At 45.1% G+C, this 20,497-nt stretch overlaps 1 protein-coding gene across 4 annotated transcripts in view; it reads right to left on the bottom strand.

Annotated features, from left to right (window-relative positions):
- Positions 1-1,217: 1,217 nt before the first annotated feature.
- Positions 1,218-20,497, bottom strand: part of SENP1 (SUMO specific peptidase 1) — a 98,339-nt gene continuing 79,059 nt past the window's right edge. For all 4 annotated transcript variants that reach the window (XM_069758664.1, XM_069758667.1, XM_069758666.1 and 1 more), the window contains 5 exons: positions 12,412-12,615; positions 7,311-7,390; positions 3,820-3,904; positions 3,642-3,737; positions 1,218-2,241 (listed from right to left, as the gene is read on the bottom strand). In XM_069758664.1, the coding sequence (XP_069614765.1) occupies positions 2,179-2,241; positions 3,642-3,737; positions 3,820-3,904; positions 7,311-7,390; positions 12,412-12,615 (528 nt within the window). In that variant the 3' untranslated portion in view covers positions 1,218-2,178. The remainder of the gene's footprint in view (positions 2,242-3,641; positions 3,738-3,819; positions 3,905-7,310; positions 7,391-12,411; positions 12,616-20,497) is intronic.

The raw sequence follows: 20,497 nt of genomic DNA, 5'->3' as shown, positions 1-20,497 counted from the left end.
AGAACACCAAACTCACTGTTTGCACCCAAGCATGCTCCGATAACACCTTATCTGGGCACATTCACTCACCACTAATCCCTATCCCTAAGACCTCATTCACATGTCTGTTTAAACAGGTACGTGAAAAACCAAAATGACTTACCGGTAGGTGTTTTTTCTACAACCCATGCCAGCACAGCTGAGAGGGATCCACCCACCAAAGGATGGGAAATCTACTGAAATAAAAGGGCAGTACCTCTCAGCCGCATCAGTTGGGTTACAGAGCATGAGGGGAGGTCCAATAGTTATATACATACCCAGCACCAAAACATCAATTCACCCAATTCTAGAGTAAGCACCAACACCGTGAAAAAGAGGGAATACATAAGGGTGCCATCATGAATTCTAAAAAAAATCAGCTACCAGTAAGTAACGTTGGTGTTTTCCCTTCACCCATGACGGCACACCTGAGAGATTTATGGAGAAACTAAACACCTTACGGAGGGACCACTGCTTGCAGTACCCATTGGCCAAAGGTTAAGTCAGCGGAGGATGGATCCAGTCTATAGTGCTTAAAGAATGTTGAAGAAGAGGACCATGAGGACTCATCTTCCTTGCTTGCTTGATTCATTGCCTGCTTCAGCAATAGGTTCCCATTAAGGACAGGAAACCAACGGATGCAAGGGAGAGGTACCGTTCTTTTATTTCAGCAAGTTTCCCATGATTTGTGAGCGGATCCCTTTCTCAGGTGTGCAGTCATGGGTGAAGGGAAAAATATGGTATATGTCAATGTATGGTCAGTGTTCACTTTTACCAGTGTGCCATCAATGTTTTTTCACAGATGGATAAATAAATTACAAAGCTTCTCCTATCCTTCACAATGTTAAATACAGACAGTACACTGATGCCAACCATATGCTGTATGTTTCACGGACCTATAGACTTCTATTGGCCCTTTCCATACGTGCTGCCAGAAAAAAAAAAAAAAACATCACTCAGATTTGAACAGACACCTGAAAAACCATGAATATGTGAATAGAACCATAGATTAGTGGCTACGTGTTCAATCTGTGAAGAAAAACCAAAAACCAAACACACGAGTAGAACTCGCACGTGCAACATGGACATCCAAATGAGGTTTAATTCTTATAGTTAAACAACAACGTGACTTAAATTGTTTTTTGTTTTTTTAATACAGACATTGCTGAAGACTGTATAAATTGCAGGGATACTGCACATTACAAAAACAAAATTTTATTACCGTATTTAAATAATAAAAAAAAACTTTAAACAGCCACGTAAATGACAGATGGAGTATACAAACCAGTTGATAAATGCACCGCTGTAACTACAAAACTGATGTATAGAAAATTTTCTAATCAGCAAGAAAACCCTTTAAGAAAAATAGCATCTTTGCCAAAGATGATCCTTGTCAGCCGTCAACATCCCCTAATCTGCTTCACTAGTCCAGTTCAGTGTTCAACAATTACTGAAAGCAGTAATTGCCGTGCCCATAATGAGCTGGCATAAGCAGTTACAGAACTGAGGTAGGCCAGGAGCGCTAAGTGATACCAGTACAAGAGGATATAGAATAATGTACAAATATGATACACAATTATTCATTTACATTCTTTAGTAAATCTACTTTTGTGAGTTCTTACAATATAAAAGTAGAAATCAGAAGACAAAAATGGATGCAATAGTTTAGTACACTTATATAAAAACAATACTTTACAATAATGTAAATATAAATTTCTTCTTTTAGAAAGTACAAAAACAAAAACAAACGAAGAACAAAGAGACCCATGTCCAGCGTCTTCGCAAAATATGACACATGCAGCACCAGGCCATTTGATGTATATGTTATACAATGCCACTTCAAAGTGAGGGAAACTGTACAGGCAGTCATGTTCGCATAAGATAGTGTTTATAGCAGATGTGCTCTTTTCTTTTTATTAAAGGTATCAAAATTACAAACCTGTAATAACGTTAAATTGTGATATCAGAATAGGTCTTTCTTAAATAATATATAAAAAAGTCAAAGACATTGGCAATCAGGGCACTGTAGATCAGATCTGTCATAAATAACAGTGCGGTGCTAGCTTATTTTACAATCGTAAATGTGTGAAAATGCACTTAATTCTTGGTCCATGTTCACTGTAGATTGCCCAATCCTTCACTGGTGGGACACGGACACCATCAAAGCAGCTTCTGGTGAATAATTTCATACACCATTCGTTTTCTAAAATAGGGCATGTGATTCTGCAAACACAAAGGGCAAGTTATTTTTGTGAGTCGTGAAAACGAAAGGTGCTAGTCAAACATACACATAAGGGAAATTGTCCAATTACAAAAAAAAACAAAAAACAGTTTGCCATTACAATAAAGGGGATCTGTCAGCAGGTTTTTGTAATCTGACAGCAGCATGAATACCAATAGTTAGGCTAGAGTCCAGTTTCCTCTAAGAAAAAGAGCAGGGTGGATCCAGCACTTCAAATAAAATGCCAAATTTAATTTCAATCAATTAAAACATGATTCCAGGGAAAAATTCACATTCTATAATGGATGAATATTGCGTCCGAGGAGAAAGTCACAAGAGAAATTTAATGTCCTGGTTGATGCCTTTTGAAGTGATCATTCTCTTTCATAATAGGTTATGGCCTGCCTTCCCTTGGATTTGGGATCCCGTGACCTCGGTGATAGGCGAGCTGATCATATCTAGCAGAGCTCAGCTATTGAGCTCTACATAACCCTATCCACACCACATCTTTTTCTGTACATTGCATAGTGTTGGGGTGGTTGGACTAAGAGGCTTAAGGCCAGTTGTCCCGTAGTAATAATTTCCTGCTGATAAAATATTGATTGTATGAAAACAGAAAGAAAAAAAAAAGTTAAACTGGACAACCTTATTCCATAGAAAGAAAAAACGATGTTAGAAAATGTTCTATTCACAATGGAATTGGGCAGGATTATGTTCTAGTATTAAGCTACACATCAACATGTGTCGTGCAACTAGAGTTGCCAAAAAGCATTTGAGCGAGTTAATGTTTAATAAGTTTAGAGCTCCAATTTTGCTACAATTAAAACCACCATGTTTGAGACTAGATAAATTGAGTCGCATAGCATATGCAATTTGCACTGAAGTCTATGACAAGTGTCACGTGCGACCACGAGCAGAAAATGCACCACATTTGGAAACGGTCGTGGAATGCAACGAGACAATAGAGAATTCTATCCAATGATACAATGTGTCACGCAATTCATGACATCGTGCAGTCCAAGCCTAAGGATACATGGTGACATGTCGCACAACAATGAAATCTGTCCGCATTGCGACATAGCATCTAATGATTTTCTATCATGTCGGAATGGTTCTCAAATGTGGTGCAATTTTTATTTTTGAGTTGCCAATTGCAAGTTGCATGCGAGTACCTTGCCGTAAACATCAATGCAAGTCATTTGGGACTTGCGTGCCACCAGGCCATTTTTACCGCTAAATCACATCTAAAATAGTCATGAAACAGCAAGTCGACCAAATGTTGCACTTTGGTTTTAATCATTGTAGCTGTGTAGCCCCAGCGTAAGCAAAATGTGATCGACAGGGAGAAAAGAAGCCATGAACAGAATAATATCAACTTTAGTGCATAATGGAACGTGCATACCTGAGTGAAGGTGATGGACTTATCTTTGGTAATGTAATCAGCATATTTGCAGGCAAACATTCCACAATCACTACCATTCATTTGTTGGGGAATCTCCTACAAAAAATATGAATTACACAAAGTATTATAAGTAACAAAATATACATATTTCACATTTTCTATTAATCACAAAACTTACATCACTTGTCTTACTGCTTAGGTTCCATCCATTGGTATCAAAGGAAATTCCTTTCTTGTCCTGGCTTTCCTGTTTTAAATACTGCCTATGGAAGAGAACACAAAATATGGCTATAATACACAAGCCTCCAAGTAAAAGGCATCTCACCACTAATAATGACTCAATGACGTACAGTAAGTGCACACAATGGTTTATAGCAAACTCTGTTCACTGGTGGATCCACCGTGCGATGCTTGCACCCACACCAGATTGTCACATTGGTAATGGGACGGTTCTCTGGCTCAGCGCTGTGGTGGTCTGTCGAGAGCGGTGTTCCTTTCATGCGTTAACAGGCAGTTCCCTGTGCTCCTGATCGAGGCTGAGCCTGGTATTTGTTTTCTATAGCTGTCACATTCAATAGGGTTGAGCAGCCGTAATGAGCACAACAGCTACTAAAACAAGGATCTGTGCCCGGTAAAGACGGGATCATTCAAACAGACAAGTGACAACCTCCTCTCCAATCACTAGCTGCCTATACTAATTTTAAAAGAACTGAAAAACTCCTCAGGCCTCATTCAGACATTTAATCAAACTTATCAGATTGGTGCAAATTTTCTTACATGAAAAAAATTAGTGTGGTGCGAGTGTCACATTCTCTGGTACATAGAGGAGAAGGTGGACATTTTTTTTTAGATTTCTCTGACCGTGAAAATCAGACCGCACTTTGTAGTCAAGAAGTACGGTTTCATTTTTCAGACCCATTGACTTGCATTGCCTATTTTGATCCGAATTCAGAATAAAAATCAAATATCTTTAATATTTTCTGCAGCTCACTGTCAGTGGAAGAAAAAAATAAGTAAATTTGCAGATGTAGACTATCACAGGTGCTACTGGGGAAAAACACGGATCATATTCTTGCATGAAAATCTGAACGAGGCCTTTAACCCCTTTCTGACATACTATCCTGTCGAAGGTGGGGTGGGCCCGTATGACCACCGACGGGATAGTACGTCATATGCAATTGGCCGCGCTCACGGGGGGAGCGCGGCCAATCGTGGCTGGGTGTCAGCTGACTATCGCAGCTGACATCCGGCACTATGTGCCAGGAGTGGTCACGGACTGCCCCTGGCACATTAACCCCTGGCAGTATAGGGAGACATCGTGCAGGGAGTGGGCTCCCTGCGTGCTTCCCTGAGACCCTCGGAGCAACACGATGTGCTCGCATGCTCTGAGGGTCTCCTACCTCCTTCTCCCTACAGGCCCCGGATCCAAAATGGCTGCAGGGCTGCTTCCGGGTCCTGCAGGTAGGTGACTTACCAGCGCCTGCTCAGAGCAAGCAAAGTGCCAGATCAGCGATCTGACCCGATAACATGATGTCCCCCCCCCTGGGGCAATGTTATAGAGTAAAAAGAAAATATTCAGATGTGTAAAAAAAAAAAAATTTCTAAATAAAGAAAAAATACATACCGTATATACTCGAGTATAAGCCGAGATTTTCAGCCCATTTTTTTGGGGCTGAAAGTCCCCCTCTCGGCTTATACTCGAGTCATATACCCGGGTGTCAGCAGGGGAGGGGGAGCGGGGGCTGTGTAATCATACTTACCTGCTCCCAGCGCGGTCCCTGCAGTCCCTGGCTTCTCCGGCGCTGCAGATTCTTCCTGCACTGAGCGGTCACATGGCACCGCTCATTACAGAAATGAATAGGCAGCTCCACCCCCATAGGGGAGGAGCCGCATATTCATTGCTGTAAATGATCGGTGCCATGTGACCGCTCAATTACAGGAAGAAGCTGCAGCGCCGGAGAAGCCAGGGACTGCAGGGACCGCGCTGGGAGCAGGTAAGGGGAGCGCAGCGCTATAATTACCTGCTCCTCGCTCCGGCTCCGTCTGCAGCGTCCTCTAGCAATGACGCTCAGGTTAGAGGGCGCTGTGACGTAGTCAGTGCGCGCCCTCTGCTGAGCGTCAGTGCTGGAGACGGAGCCGCAGAGGAGCAGGTAATTATTGAAAGCGCCGGCGTCCTGAGAAGAGAGGTGAGTATGTGATTTTTTTTTTTTATGGCAGCACCAGCAGCATTCTAAGGAGCACCTATGGGGCCATAAAGGTGCAGAGCATATATGGGGCACAGCATTATAAGGAGCACCTATGGGGCCATAAAGGTGCAGAGCATATAAGGGGCACAGCATTATAAGGAGCATCTATGGGGCCATAAAGGTGCAGAGCATATAAGGGGCACAGCATTATAAGGAGCATCTATGGGGCCATAAAGGTGCAGAGCATATATGGGGCACAGCATTATAAGGAGCACCTATGGGGCCATAAAGGTGCAGAGCATATATGGCACAGCATTATAAGGAGCATCTATGGGGCCATAATCAAAGGTGCAGAGCATTCTATATAGCACAGTTGTATATGGAGCATCTATGGGGCAATAATGAACGGTATGGAGCATCTATTTTTATTTTTGAAATTCACCGGTAAATGCTGCATTTTCTACCCTAGGCTTATACTCGAGTCAATAAGTTTTCCCAGTTTTTTGTGGCAAAATTAGGGGGGTCGGCTTATACTCGAGTATATACGGTATATTGTTCCCATACATACATTTCTTTATCTAAATAAAAAAAATACATAAATAAAAATAAAAGTACACATATTTTGTATCGCCACATCCGTAACGACCTGACCTATAAAACTGTCCCACTAGTTAAGCCCTTCAGTGAACACCGTAAAAAAAAAAGAAAAAAAAAAAAACACGAGGCAAAAAACAATGCTTTATCATACTGCCAAACAAAAAGTGGAATAGCACGCGATCAAAAACGCATATAAATAATCATGGTACCGCAAAACACGAGCCGCCATACAGCATCATCAGCGAAAAAATTAAAAAAGATAGTCCTCAGAATAAAGCGATGCAAAAATTATTTTTTATATAAAATAGTTATCGTATGAAAGCGCCAAAACATAAAATGATATAAATGAGGTATCGCTATAATCGTACTATCGTACTAACTCGAAGAATAAAACAGCTTTATGTATTTTACGAAAGAGTCTGGGGGTTGCTCAAATTATAAATACAATCAATGGCTTCAACTTAACACGTTATGGGTTTCCTAGGGTCTAATTCACTCATCTTCCTCAGTATGACCTATAATCCACACAGACGTTCACACAGTTGAAGGGTCTTCATAAAAATGCTTTTTTTGTTGGCATTTTTAGTGCTAATTCCAGCAATTCTTAACATTACATGATAATGTTTGCAAAACTGTAAAGCGCTGCGAAATATGTTAGCGCTATATAAAAATAAAGATTAAAAATAAAGATTATTATTACAGGATGGCCTTGTGTTGCGCTTGTAGAGAAGTCACCTCAGCAGAGCATTATTTTCCCTTTATGGGGAAACCCCACATTTCAGGTTTACATGAGACCCTGGCTTATAATGGAGGTTCCAGAATCGGCAATGAAGTCGAGCTCTTCAGCAACACCAGATTAATATCACAAAGTGTACGTGTTACTTACAGTAATATTCTACATGCTTCATTATTAAGTCCACCCATAGAGTCATAGTAGGTTACAGTTTTTCTCCTAAAATCCACCACCTGCAAAATTAAAATACTGAAATTACAACTTCTGTCTTACTTCATACATTGATTTAAAACCCTGCAATTTTTAGCTACATTATTCGTTCTAATTCCCGAATCACTAATTGCCTAGAAATTTCACAAAAACTCAATTAAGCTTTAGATGCCAACATACATGTATGCCTCTCTAAACCCTGAGCAAAAGAAAGAATTGCTGGTTGTATTCGCGATGAAAACGAGGGTACAAAAAAAAAAAAAATAGAAATATGGCGCTGACGAATAAGGCCTCTTAATGACAGCTGTAAAAGGAATAATCAGCAATTGTTAAGGGGTTAAATAGGTTTTAACTTTCGGAATGAATCAGCTGTGATCCCCAGCTGTACTGTCTGTAAACTCTTTTGCTTCCTCCCCTGCCCAGAAGCTGTGGTATGATCAGACCATGTTCCTGTACATTCAGACACACCCATTACATAGTAAGTAAAGGTGCACATTTATGAAATCTCAGCACAGGGACATTTTATTATTATTATTTGATTTATTTATTTAAACACATCCAATTGTGAAACTTTTTTCTTCAAGATCTATTACAAATTTACTTTTTTTTTCATGAGACAAGCCATTCACACTGACAGAAGGAGCACAGTCCAGACGCATGCCATTCCAAGAGCAAAGGCAGCAGGCAGTCAATGAGCTACCAAGCCAGGCAGTGGTCTGCTGATCAAGATAAAACGGTTTAACCCCTTCACTACATGTGACAAGTTTATGTCATGGCCAGGAAGGTGTTCTCACAAAAGATCATCAATTAATGTCATGGCGATCAGCTCCTGTGCCCACACAATTGTCACTGGAAGCTTGGCGCAAGTCATACACTGCACCAGGCCATCTTACCAAATGCTGCGATCGATGGCGAAGGCTGGGAGAGGGAGGGGGCTTCTTCTCCCACCTGATTGGCACCCTGCGACATCATGGCTAAGGCCAGATCGCTGACATGGCGACCTGTGGGTCTGCCAGCTATGAGGCCTGTTTAGACCATGCCATGAGCTTGTTCTATGCAGCTTCTGTCAGTGTAACACTGACAACTATAATGTATTGCAATGCATTATACCAGCAATCAGCGTAATCAAAGTCCCATAGAGGGACTACGTAAAAAAAATAAATAAATAAAAATTCAAATAGATGTATATATTTGTGTTATAAAACAAAAAAGCAAGTCCCCACTCAGGTCTGTCATCAGTTACTGGAAATATAGGGGGCTTCCATGTTACTGGTAGCACAAGGCTTTGAAAAAATGATTTATTTTGGGGTGTGAGGAGCCAAACACTGTGCTCCCAAAATGCAGCAGTCTGCTCCACAGCGTGTCTAAACCACGTTTGGCATTTCTGTAGCAATGAGAGCCCCCGTAATTTACAGGTGCGTGTCTCCAAAAGCTCGGGCTGGGCACAATGTACGGGAACTACAACTGCAGATTTGCAATTTTCACTCAGCAACATCCACTACTGCTTGTTTCTGGAAAACACCCATGGAGTCAAAATAGTCACTACACCTGTAGATAAATTTCCAGAAGGGTGTAATTTCCAAAATGGGGTCACTTGATTCCGCTCTTCTAGCACTTAGGGGCTCTGTATATGGAATCTGCAAACTATTCTAGGAAAATCTGCCCTCCAGGAGGCAAATAGCGCTCCGTCCCTCCATATGGCTAGGTTGTGCTGTACAGTCGCATGTGGGGTATTGTCATGTTCAGTAGAAATTGTGAGACAAATTTCAGGCCATTTTTTTTTTACCAATTTCCATGTGTGAAAACGTAAAATCTTAGGCTAAAACAAAATTTATGTGGTAAAAATTTTATTTTTCCTCACTGCCCAAAGGTATAAAATACTGTGAGCCACCTGTGATGTCAGTATGATCACTGCACCCCTAGATGAATTCATGGAATGGAGTAGCTGGTAAAATGGGGTCACTTATGGGAAGAGGGGGGTTTCTGCTATTCTGGCACCTCAGGGGCTCTCCCAGTGGGTCATGGCACCCGCAAACATTAACAGTAAAATCTGCGCTATAGTATGGCGCTCCTTCCCTTCTGAGCTTCTCACTGTGCCTGAAAAGTATTTCCAGATAACATGTAGGGAGGGTATTGGCGCACTCTGAAGAAATTACACAAACTGAGGTCCATTTTTTCCTACTAGCCCTTATAAAAATTAAAAACTCGGGGCTAAAACATTTGTGTTAAAAATGTAATTATTCTTTCCTCATCACTCAATGGTACAAATATCTGGGTGTAAATATGATCACTGCAGCCCTAGATGAATTCATAGGGGGTTTAAGTTTGTAAAATGAGGTCACTTATGGGGGAAGGGGGGGGATTGAGGTGGATTCTGCTGTTCTGGCACCTCAGGGGCTCTGCCAATGTGACATGGCACCTGCAAACCAGTCTAAAAATCTGAACTCCAATATGGTGCCGCAAAACGCTACTCATGAGACTGGTGCATTTTTACCTGTTAGCATTGTGAAAATGAAAACATTTTGCGGAAAAAAAATGTGATTTTTTTTATTTTTACAGCTACAAATTATAAACTTCTGTGAAATACCTGAAGGTTCAAGGTGCTCAACACAGATTCAAAGATTCACTTCTTGAAGTGTCTAATTTCCAAAATGGCTTATCTTGTGGGGGTTTTCCACAGTTAGGGTATCTGCACACGTAGTTTTGAGCTCTGCGGATTTTTCCGCAGCGGATTTGAGAAATCCGCATGTAAAAGGCACTGCGTTTTACCTGTGGATTTACGGCGGATTCCACTTGCGGTTTTACACCTGAAGATTCTTATTATGGAACAGGTGTAAACCGCTGTGGAATCCGCACAAAATTGACATGCTGCGGAATGTAACCCGCAGCGTTTCCGTGCGTTTTTTCCACAGCATGGGCACTGCGGATTGCGTTTTCTATAGGTTTACATTGTACTGTAAAGGCATGGAAAGCTGCTGCGGATCCGCAGCAAAATCCGCAACGTGTGCACATAGCCTTAGGGAACATCAGGGGCTCTCCATACAAGACATGACATCCACGTTCAATTGCTGCCATTTTTAAGTTCAAAAAGTCAAATGGTGAAGATTCCCCTTAGAATTCTGCAGTGCACCCAAAACCGTAGTTTTCCCTCAAGTATGGGGTATTTGTGTAAAATAGATTTCTCCTGATATGTCCAGTCGGCGGACGCGTCAAAACAGCGCATCCGCTTACATCCACATGTCCTGCATACCTAATGTTAAAGATAGGTACGCAGGACGCATGCAGAAGTATGCAGAGCTTAACGGAGGACTTATACAGCCCTCCGCAAAGCCACCAGACGCAAATGTGAACTTAGGCTTAACCATTTATATGATGTAATCACCAACCATTTATATGATGTAATCACCATTGACAGCAGCATCTAAGGGGTTAAACAGATATGGGCGGTGCCAAAACTGATCGAGGCTAATTCAGAAAGATGTCAGCTATAGTGTACAGCCGACGGATGCTGGATTGTCACCTGTATGGGGAGGCGATTCTCTTATAGACCAGGTCAGTAAAAAGACGTATTGGTTGTCATTAAGTGGTTAAGACTAACAGGTCTCAATAGTGAAATAGAACTATTCGCCTTTTTTAAAAAACAACTGGATCCTGAAACCAGGTGCTTATATAAACGGTGCCATAAACTGCAGGTGTAATCCCTAATGAAGGTGGTCATAACCACAGAAACGCGTTGGACAAGCAAACATCCTTTTCCAGAAAAGAGCCCGTACTGCTTCGGTGAAGGTTACACACCTGCAAGATGGCAGCTTATTTTGAACAGGTGTTGGTAGTGCAGTACCACCGTCCATTTGCAAACATATGTATTCAAAACAGGATTCCCAGCAAGCACAGCGCGATAATAGGATTTCAGGACACAGGATTACATGCAAGCACAGTGCGGCAACAGGACTTCCACATCCATTCCTAATAAATCAGCGCTGAGAATGGCTTGTACATCGTAAACAGGGAAGGAGAGCTGTTCCACCTATCTTTTTACACTGAGTATTCATTAACACACTTTTCTAGAACATCTCAAACTTTTTTCACTAATTAAAAATAGGATATGCAAAACTGTTACTCTTCATTCTCCTGTTTTTACATCATCATTAATCCAGTAGTGTTGTCACCCATAGCACAGTCCACCGCAAATCCTCTTGGCTTAACAGACCCTTGCGTAAGCATACACCTGATTACAAACTGAAGCTGACCTAAAATCAAAGTTATTACAGGTTGTGTGTCCGCCGATGCACACACCATAACACATGACCTGCTTAACATGGCCCACTGTATAGTTCCTCCCCTCATTAAGCAAAAAAGGAACTAACAGGCAGAAGGAGTATGCCAAGCGCTTCCTAGCAGCAGAAAATGGCAAGAGCCTTTAAGGATGGGAGACGCTGTCCTGCAGGAAGAATAAGCGGGTGCAGCGCACACTATACCGGCCAACTTATACTATCCGGGAGCATAGCTGGAGCAAGAACACGGCGCTCTGCCCAGTGACCTGGCACGTTCACCAATACGGAGAGAACGACAAATGTTTATGTACCAAATTCGTCTGTCTAACTTTCTTTCAGCTCCTGCTACCAACCACAGGACCAAGGTATTAAAAAAGTACACATCTCTATGCTCTGACCGGAGAAGTACAGAAATATATTGGAGAAGGGGAAGATCTTTTATCCTCTCGGTTTGCCATTCTTATGAAGTCAAGGGCGCATACTGGCATTTTACAGTCATGGTGCATAATGAATAAAAGAATAGTAGATAAGACTGACAACTAGCACTCAGATCAAGACAGATAACCGCAGTTACAAATACTGGAGAAATGGACACAAAATACAAGGGTTTGTTGATCTACAACTCCAACACTACTCTATTTTTTTGGTTCCTTATGAAGCCAACACTGTTCTTAATGGGAGGGATTTAACACACTTTTTGTAATTTAATACATTTTCCACAGTTCAGCTGCAAAGGGGGAAAAAAAATAAAAATTAAATGCATTTCTTACAGCCAAGCACCAGTGCACTCCAAGGTGAACAGGAACTAACAAAACATCCGCAGCAAAAACATCCACTTTCTTCGTCCATCGTTTCACAGCCTGAAAGCCAGCACATTTTAACTTCGGGAAAAAAAAGGTGTTGAATGCATGAACTTTTGGCAAGCCCTTCCGTTTACTTCTTTCCATCAGAAGATTCATATAGAAGTTTATTACCTGTTAAAAAAATAAGACACTGTAAAAACTAAGATTGTAAAGGGAATAAATAGGTTTTATATACACCGTAATCATAAATCAGTATATTTAACAATTCTTAACACATTCTAAGCTCCACCTCCTGCCCTAGGTCATGTGGATGGCACAAAAGCTGGACCCACAACACCGACTTGGATGACAAAACGACAAATCACAAATGTAATCCACTTCTGCAGGTTCATTTTGGTGACTTGAACCCGATATATACAGCAATATCACAGCATTACTGCATCCCCATGCCAGAGCGCTGTTAGTGCCGCTGTCAAAGATTAACAGCGGCATTTAACAGGTGAACAAATCGCAGGCATCGCTTCACGCCACCACTACCTGCCGTGTATGGGGCGAGCTAAGCCTGAGCTCGCTCCATAAAAAACTCACTACAGACTTGTGCAGTACATTTAAGGCAAATGTCGGTAAGGGGTTATGGCAATAAAAAAATTCTTGTGGGGTTAATAAAATTACCTGTTTGTGTTTAGAATGGCATCGTCATATATTGAACAGAGAAAGACTGAACTAGGGAATCTGAGTTATCTGTGCATTATAGAACAGTCCATTGACAATACTGGCTGTGCCTCTTATTTTAGGCACAGCCAAAGTCATCAAAAGAGTAAAGAGCATTTTACCAACTTCCACTACCCTGCTGCTCCCTCCATCCAGCTACTGTCAACTTATCTTATGGCATTATTGTCAGGGGAGGATGAGCAGTCAGGGAAATCGGCAGGTGCGGATTTTAATAGGACACTTGTGTCACATTGTAAATGTTGAAACTAAATTCCCATCCGTTTTTAAATTTTCAGTGACAATCAGATCAAAGACTAGAAAAAGTCGTCACCCCTTTAGTGTGTGAGATTATACCAAGTTAAAGGTGTCAGATTTAGTGTGTGTTTTAGGGAGTTAACAACTCACTTAGCAAGGGGCCAGGCTAGTAGGAAGGGTGTATGACTTGGTGGTAAAGAGACAGTCTGAAAGGTGACACTGCACTAAAAATACATCAAGATTTTAGTGCCAATTATCCCCTTCACCCCCCGAGCCTGTTTTCACCTTCATGACCAGGCCACATTTTACAATTCTGACCAGTGTCACTTTGTGATAACTCTGGAACGCTTCAACAGATCCCAGTGATTTTGCGATTATTAGTAACAAATTGCACTTCATGATAATGGTAAACTTTGCTCAATGTGACTTGCGTTCATTTGTGAAATATAGGAAATTTAGCAAAGATGCTAAACTTAATTTTTATGCTCTTAAACGAGAGTTAGGTCACACAAAATCGTCAAACAACATTTTCCACATGACTACTTTACATAATTTTTTAAAACAGGATTTTTGGTTGCTTACCGTAAAATCTGTTTCTCGGAGCCTTCAATGGGGGACACAGGAACCATGGGTGTATGCTGCTGCCACTAGGAGGCTGACACTACACACAAGAAAAGTTAGCTCCTCCACTGCAGTGTACACCCCACCGACTGGCATTATGCACTTAAGTTAGTGAGAAAGCAGTAGGAGAAAAATAATAAGGTTGAAACATATCCAGAAACACGAGAACTGCAAGCGTGAGAACAGTCATAGAACACAGAACAACCGAAACTGAATAACATGGGAGGGTGCGGTGTCCCCCAATGAAGGCTCTGAGAAACAGATTTTACGGTAGGCAACCAAAAATCCTGTTTTCTCTATCGCCTCTCATTGGGGGACAAAGGAACCATGGGACGTCCCAACGCAGTCCCTGGGGTGGGAAAACAGACTTCCATCAGGTCAGACGACTCACCACTGCAGCCTGCAAGATCCATCTGCCTAGGCTGGCATCCGCCGAAGCGTAGGTATGGACCTTGTAAAATTTGGCGAACGTGTGGATGGAAGACCAGGTTGCCACTTTGCAAAGCTGTATGGCGGAAGCCCTGTGGTGCACTGCCCAGCAGGCGCCAACAGCCCGGGTAGAGTGAGCCTTTATCCCAGGAGGGGGCACTCTGTTCTTGACCCGGTAAGCCTCCAAAATTGCCGTTCTGATCCAGCGAGCAGTAGTCGCCTTGGAAGCCGGCAGGCCTCTACGCGTGCCATCAGGAATGACGAAAAGAGAATCAGTCTTTCGGAAAGTGGCCATTCTAGCCAGGTAGATCCTCACTGCCCTGACTAGGTCCAGCTTGTTCAACGATCGCTCCAGGGAATGAGTCGGAGCTGGACAAAAGGAAGCAGAACAATGTCCTCGTTGAGGTGGAAGGTGGAAACTACCTTATTGAGGAAGGCGGAGGCCTGAGGACCACCTTGTCCTGGTGGATAACCAAGAAAGGAGGTCGGCAAGAAAGTACCGCCAACTCAGGAATGTGGCGGAGAGCAGTGATGGCCACAAGAAAGGCCACCTTCCAAGATTGAGCCTCTCAGGGAGGTTTCCCTGTCGGTTCTAAGGGGGAACCCCTCAGAACGTCCAGCACAAAATTTAAATCCCAAGAATCCACAGGTGCCCTGTACCGAGGGACAGCATGGGCTACTCCGTGAAGGAAGATCTTAACCTGTGGCCGAGAAGATAACGTCTTCTGAAAAAGGATAGAGTGCAGAAACCTGGCCCTTTAGGGAACTAAGAGCAAGGCCCGAAACAAGTCCCGGCTGAAGGAAGGCCAAAATGGAAGGCAGGGAAAAGGACATCAGTGAAACACGGTTGGACTTGCACCAACGGAAATAAGGCTAGGTTCACATTGTGTTAGTGCATAAGTTGAACGGACTGCGCTATCGCAAGTGCCAACTTTTGCATAGCGCTAGCGCAGAGGGAGCTTCTGCTAGCTCCATCTGCGATCTGCGCTAGCAGTGACGAACCCAGAAACGCTGCAGCCCACGTCTCGGGTCCGTCACTCAAATGACAGCACATCGCTAGCGCACGCCTATTATGGGCGTGCGCTAGCGATGCGTCCGACAATGCAGTCTATGGCGGCGTTAACGGACTACATCACACTGCGTTAAACATAGAGCCATAACGCAATGTGAACCAAGCCTAAGCCTTCCAGGTATGATAGTATATCCTGGAAAACAAAGGCTTCCTAGCCTGGATCATGGACGCTCTTAGAACTGCGGTCTCAACAGCCACGCTGTTAAACTGAGTGACCGAGAATTCGGGTGGCAGATCGGACCCTGAGACAGCAGATCAGGCCTGTCTTGAAGGCGCCAGGGGGCGTCTGCGAGAAGATTGATGATCTCCGCAAACCAAGCACTCCTGGGCAAATCCGGGGGGGGGGGGGTTGGCGGGGTGAAATCAGAATTACCGGCACCCCCTCCGCCTTGATCTTCAACAGCTTGGGAAGCAAGGGAAGAGGTGGGAACAGATATGGAAGCTCGAACTGCAACCAAGGAATGGCCAGAGCGTAGACGCTCACTGCGAGAGGGTCGAGAGATCTGGAGACAAACTGAGGAACCTTCCTGTTCATTCAGGACGCAGTGAGGTCCATGTCCGGAGTTCCCCATCGAGGACAAATCTGATGGAAGACCTCTTAGGTAGGTAGACCCCTGAGAATCCTTTCCCAGTGTCGAAGGTAGAGAATCTTGAGGACGTTGATCGGCAGAGAAGACTCCTGCGCCGACCAACGACCCTGAATAGTCAGGTGGCAAAACACCGAGCCCCAGCCGAGCAGGCTGGCGTCCATCACCACATGCCAGTGAACTGGAAGGAAGGACCTGCTTTGAGAGATGACGTCAGCCACCAGTTGAGGGACCGTTTGACCCGGGGAGAGAGTCGGATCGGACGATCCAGGGACAAGACAGACCTGTCCCACTGTGACAAGATGGCCTGCTGAAGAGGTCGTGAGTGAAATTGGGCAAAGTGAATCGCTTCCAATGTTGCTACCATCCTCCCCAGAACCTTCATGGCCGATCGGAAGAAGGCAACCCGAGGACCCTGAAGCAAGCGTACGTCCTAAGGATGGATCTCTTGTCCTTGGGAAGGAAGACTTTGGTCTGACGAATGTCGAAGAGCATGCCCAGAAAAACGAGGCGCTGGGAAGGAACAAGACAGGATTTCTTCTTGACCAGCCACCCGAAACGGACTAGGCTGTCGAGGACAATGGACAGGCTCTCGTGAGCCTGAAAAAAAGCCTTGATGAGGATGTCGTCGAGGTACGGAAAAGTACCAGTCCCCTGACCCTCAAGATGGCCATCAGCGCCACCATGGTCTTCGTGAAAACACTGGGAGCAGTTGCAAGACCGAACGGCAGGGCGACGAACTGAAAATGGTCCTGGAGCACCGCAAAGCGCAGGAAATCGGTGATGTCCCGGGAATATCGGGACATAGAGGGAGGCGTCCTGAATATCTATGGAACACAGAAATTCCTGAGCCTCCATGGAAGCAATTACTGAACAAAGGGATTCCATCCTGAAGTGTCTCAGATGAACTCTCCTGTTCAGCAATTTGAGATCCAGAATGGGACAAACATTGCCGTCTTTTTCGGTACCACAAAAAGTGGCATAGAAACCTGTGAACCGTTCTTTTTCTGGGACGGGATCGATTACTCCGGCTTTGAGGAGAGAAGCAATGGCTGCGAAGAAACCCGGAACTAGAGCGGGATCTCTTGGAGGTCGAGATTCAAAGAAACGATCCCAGGGTCGTGAAACACTATTTTGTATCCCAAGTATACAACTTCCCTGACCCATGCGCCCTCTACTGAGGAGATCCAGACGACCCTGAAGAAGAGGAGACGGCCGCCCAGCCTGGGAAGTGGGCTGGGGTCTTGCCGTGAGTCATGCCGAGGTGGATCTTCCAGTCCTAGACCTGGAGGATCTTCCCTGGGAGTAGCGAGAGCGCCAGGAAGGAGTGGGTTTAAAGGAAACAGTCTTCTCTTGATGTGCCTGTGGCCTCTGTTGCTGCCGGGAAAAGGAGTTTGACGCCGCGAAGCGACGAAAAGGCCGAAAGGACCGCAATTGATATCTAGGAGGAGGGCGACGAGGTTTAGACTTGTGCCCCCGGTGGCGTCCTTAATGATTTGGTCCAGCTTAGAACCAAAGAGACGTGAACCCTGAAAAGGCAGGCTGGTAAGGGACTTCGAAGACAAATCCACCTGCCAGGCCTTGAGCCAAATGGTCCGACGGATGGCAACAGCATTGCTGGACACCTGAGTAGCAAAAGACGCGGCATCCAGGGAAGCGGAGACCAAGTATTCACCCGCATGAGAAATCTGGTTGGCAAGCTCCGCCAGCTGTCCAGGTGGGGCCCCGTCCAGAATGCCCCGACGGAGTTGTTTGACCTATTTGGATATGGATTTTGAAACCCAAGTGGAAGCAATGGCCGGGCAAAAGTAGATGCACCTGTTTCGAAGGCTGACTTTGCACAGGATTCTATGACCATCGTTAGAATCTTTCAGAGATGCTCCACCAGATAGCGGAAGGACCGTGTTGGTGGACAGCCTGGAAACTGGAGGATCCACCGAGGGATGAGCAGTCCAATTAGCGGTGAGCTCTGGAGAAAAAGGATATAAAACGCCAAGCGCTTTCCTCTCTGAAGGCGTCTGGTCGGATTCTCTTTCTCTGGTCAGGATCTCCTCGAATTCAGGGTGAGGAGCGAAGACCTTCGAAGGTGGCTTCTACCATCTAAACGAAACCGCTTGATCCGCGCTTTCCATAGAGGAATCTTTGATGCCACAGGTCGGTTTGATTGCTCCAATGAGGCTCTGAACCATATCCCTCATGTTAGCGATTTGGTCAGAATGCAGCTCCAAAACGTCCCTCTGAAGGCGCGTCCGAGAAAGCCTCGCCAGACTCGGGGGAAAGGACCGGAAAGAAACTGACAGCTGAGATGGACCGTGAGGCGAGATGGAACGGGAAGAGGAGTCGGACCGGCGCTCCTGTCTGGACCTTTTACGGCCGGTCTTGGCAGGCTCAGACGGGGCTTCCTGAGACCCGCTGGCTACTGCGGAGGTCTGCAAGGTCAACTTATCAAGATCGGACACGGGGTCTCGGATACCCTGGTGAGATCCGCCACAGATTGAGACAGAGGGGGAGCCCAACCTCGGATAGGGGCCTCACTCTTACTTGGGGCAGAGGGGGGCTCCTGAGCGGTGGGATCACTGCAGTCCTGACAGGTGGGAGAGGACTAACCTGAGGGGAACCTGCCCTTACAAGGAGAGCACAAAAGGTGTCTGACTAAAGCAGAGGAAGAATATCAGTCTGCAGTGAAGAGCTACTCACGGCAGATGTCCTGTGGATAGTTTCGGCTGTAGAGGATGGAGGAGGTCATCAGGGAAAGCAAGTCCTGTAGGAGGAATCACCGCTGGGTCCACATGCCGGGAATGGTGACTGTAGATGAAGCAGTGCAAAAAAACGCGCGCTACTGAAAAGGAGGGTGCGAAGGTGCAAAGACCCGCTCTCTGAAGTCCGCAGCATGAGCCAAGAGACGCCGAAAGCAGCCAGCGCTGAAGCTGCACGAAAGCGGGTACAAAGTTGGCGCCGGCCACAGTCTGTGCTGAGGCCGGGAGGAGTGGGCGGGGCTAAGCGCCGGGGAGAAGAGGGGAAGACGGGTGGGAGAAAAGCCCGCCGGAAAGAGGATGGGGCGGAGCCATAAGGCCGCACTAGGCCCCGACAGAAGCCGTGGCCTAAATTAGCCCCCGGTGGCCGGCGGGAAGGTAAGCTGCGGTGTGGAGGCCCTGCAAGGCTAGCCCACCCGAAGGAGAGCGGGGGCAGAGGCACTGCGCCGGACTGGATTAGAGCCCGGTGACCGCCATGGGGAGAGAGACGGCACGGAGACCTTATAAGGCCTCGGTGCTACCGCCGCAATGAACACCCTCCCAGGTGGACCCATACTGAGAAATGGGGAACTATCCGCACAAGGGAAGCTGAAGAGAGATCCAGGGTGAGGTAAGAGCCCTGGACCCCCAAACTGTGGGACACAGAGTCCCACTCTTAGAAGGATTTAGGCTACTAGCTGACAGTATACAGATGAAGAAAGGTGAGTATTTTCTCCCCCAACACCCTTGAATGATCTGGGATGGGATGGGGAAAATACTCACCTCAAACATCCCACGCCGTTACTAACCTGAAGAGGAATGAGACAAACAGGAGCTGTGATTGACGTTCTCGTCTCCGCAACCGACAGGCTCTGGTGGGCAAGTGGGTGGGGGATGGAGCTAGGACCAGACTTCTTGGCACGCTTGTGTGCTAGCATCATGGTCCTGCTGAGGGATCTATGAGGATACGGGGTGGCAGTACACGCCGTACTCATAGCCCGTATTGTGGGACTACAGGTGTGACTGTTCACCCTGTGTCCCTCCGGAAAATCTGAAAGGAAAACGACGCACATTGAGGTAGATAAGGGTCTAATGAAAGACCCGTGTCCACCTCCTACTGACACTAAGCAAAACTGAAGTGCATAATGCCAGTCGGTGGGGTGTACACTGCAGAGGAGGAGCTAACTTTTTTTGTGCATAGTGTCAGCCTCCTAGTGGCAGCAGCATACACCCATGGTTCCTGTGTCCCCCAATGAGAGGTGATAGAGAAACATTTTTTGTTAGCAAGCTAGAAGGCTTAAAAGTTGACCAGCCATTTCTCACTTTGTAGGGCCTACATGACCGAAAATACCCAAAAGTGGCAATTTTTTTTTCTTTTTCACAAGGATAGCAGGAGAAAATAGACACAAAAATTTGCCATGTAATTATATCATATTGGAGTTCAGATTTTGCCGGACTGGTTTGAAGCTGCTCCATCTCAAACTATACCTCTCAATTCATTCATCTAGAGGTGCTGTGATCATATTGACACCACAAGTGTGTCATCGAATTTTATACCATCGGGCAGTGAAGAAAAAAACATTTTTACCACAAAAATTTAGTTTCATCCCCAGAGTTTACATTTTCACATTGGGAAATGGGTAAAA

Source organism: Ranitomeya imitator, chromosome 3 (assembly GCF_032444005.1).
Source record: "Ranitomeya imitator isolate aRanImi1 chromosome 3, aRanImi1.pri, whole genome shotgun sequence".
NCBI lineage: Eukaryota > Metazoa > Chordata > Amphibia > Anura > Dendrobatidae > Ranitomeya > Ranitomeya imitator.
The sequence above is the reverse complement of the archived record's forward strand: the minus strand, read 5'-3'. Positions and strand labels throughout refer to the sequence as shown.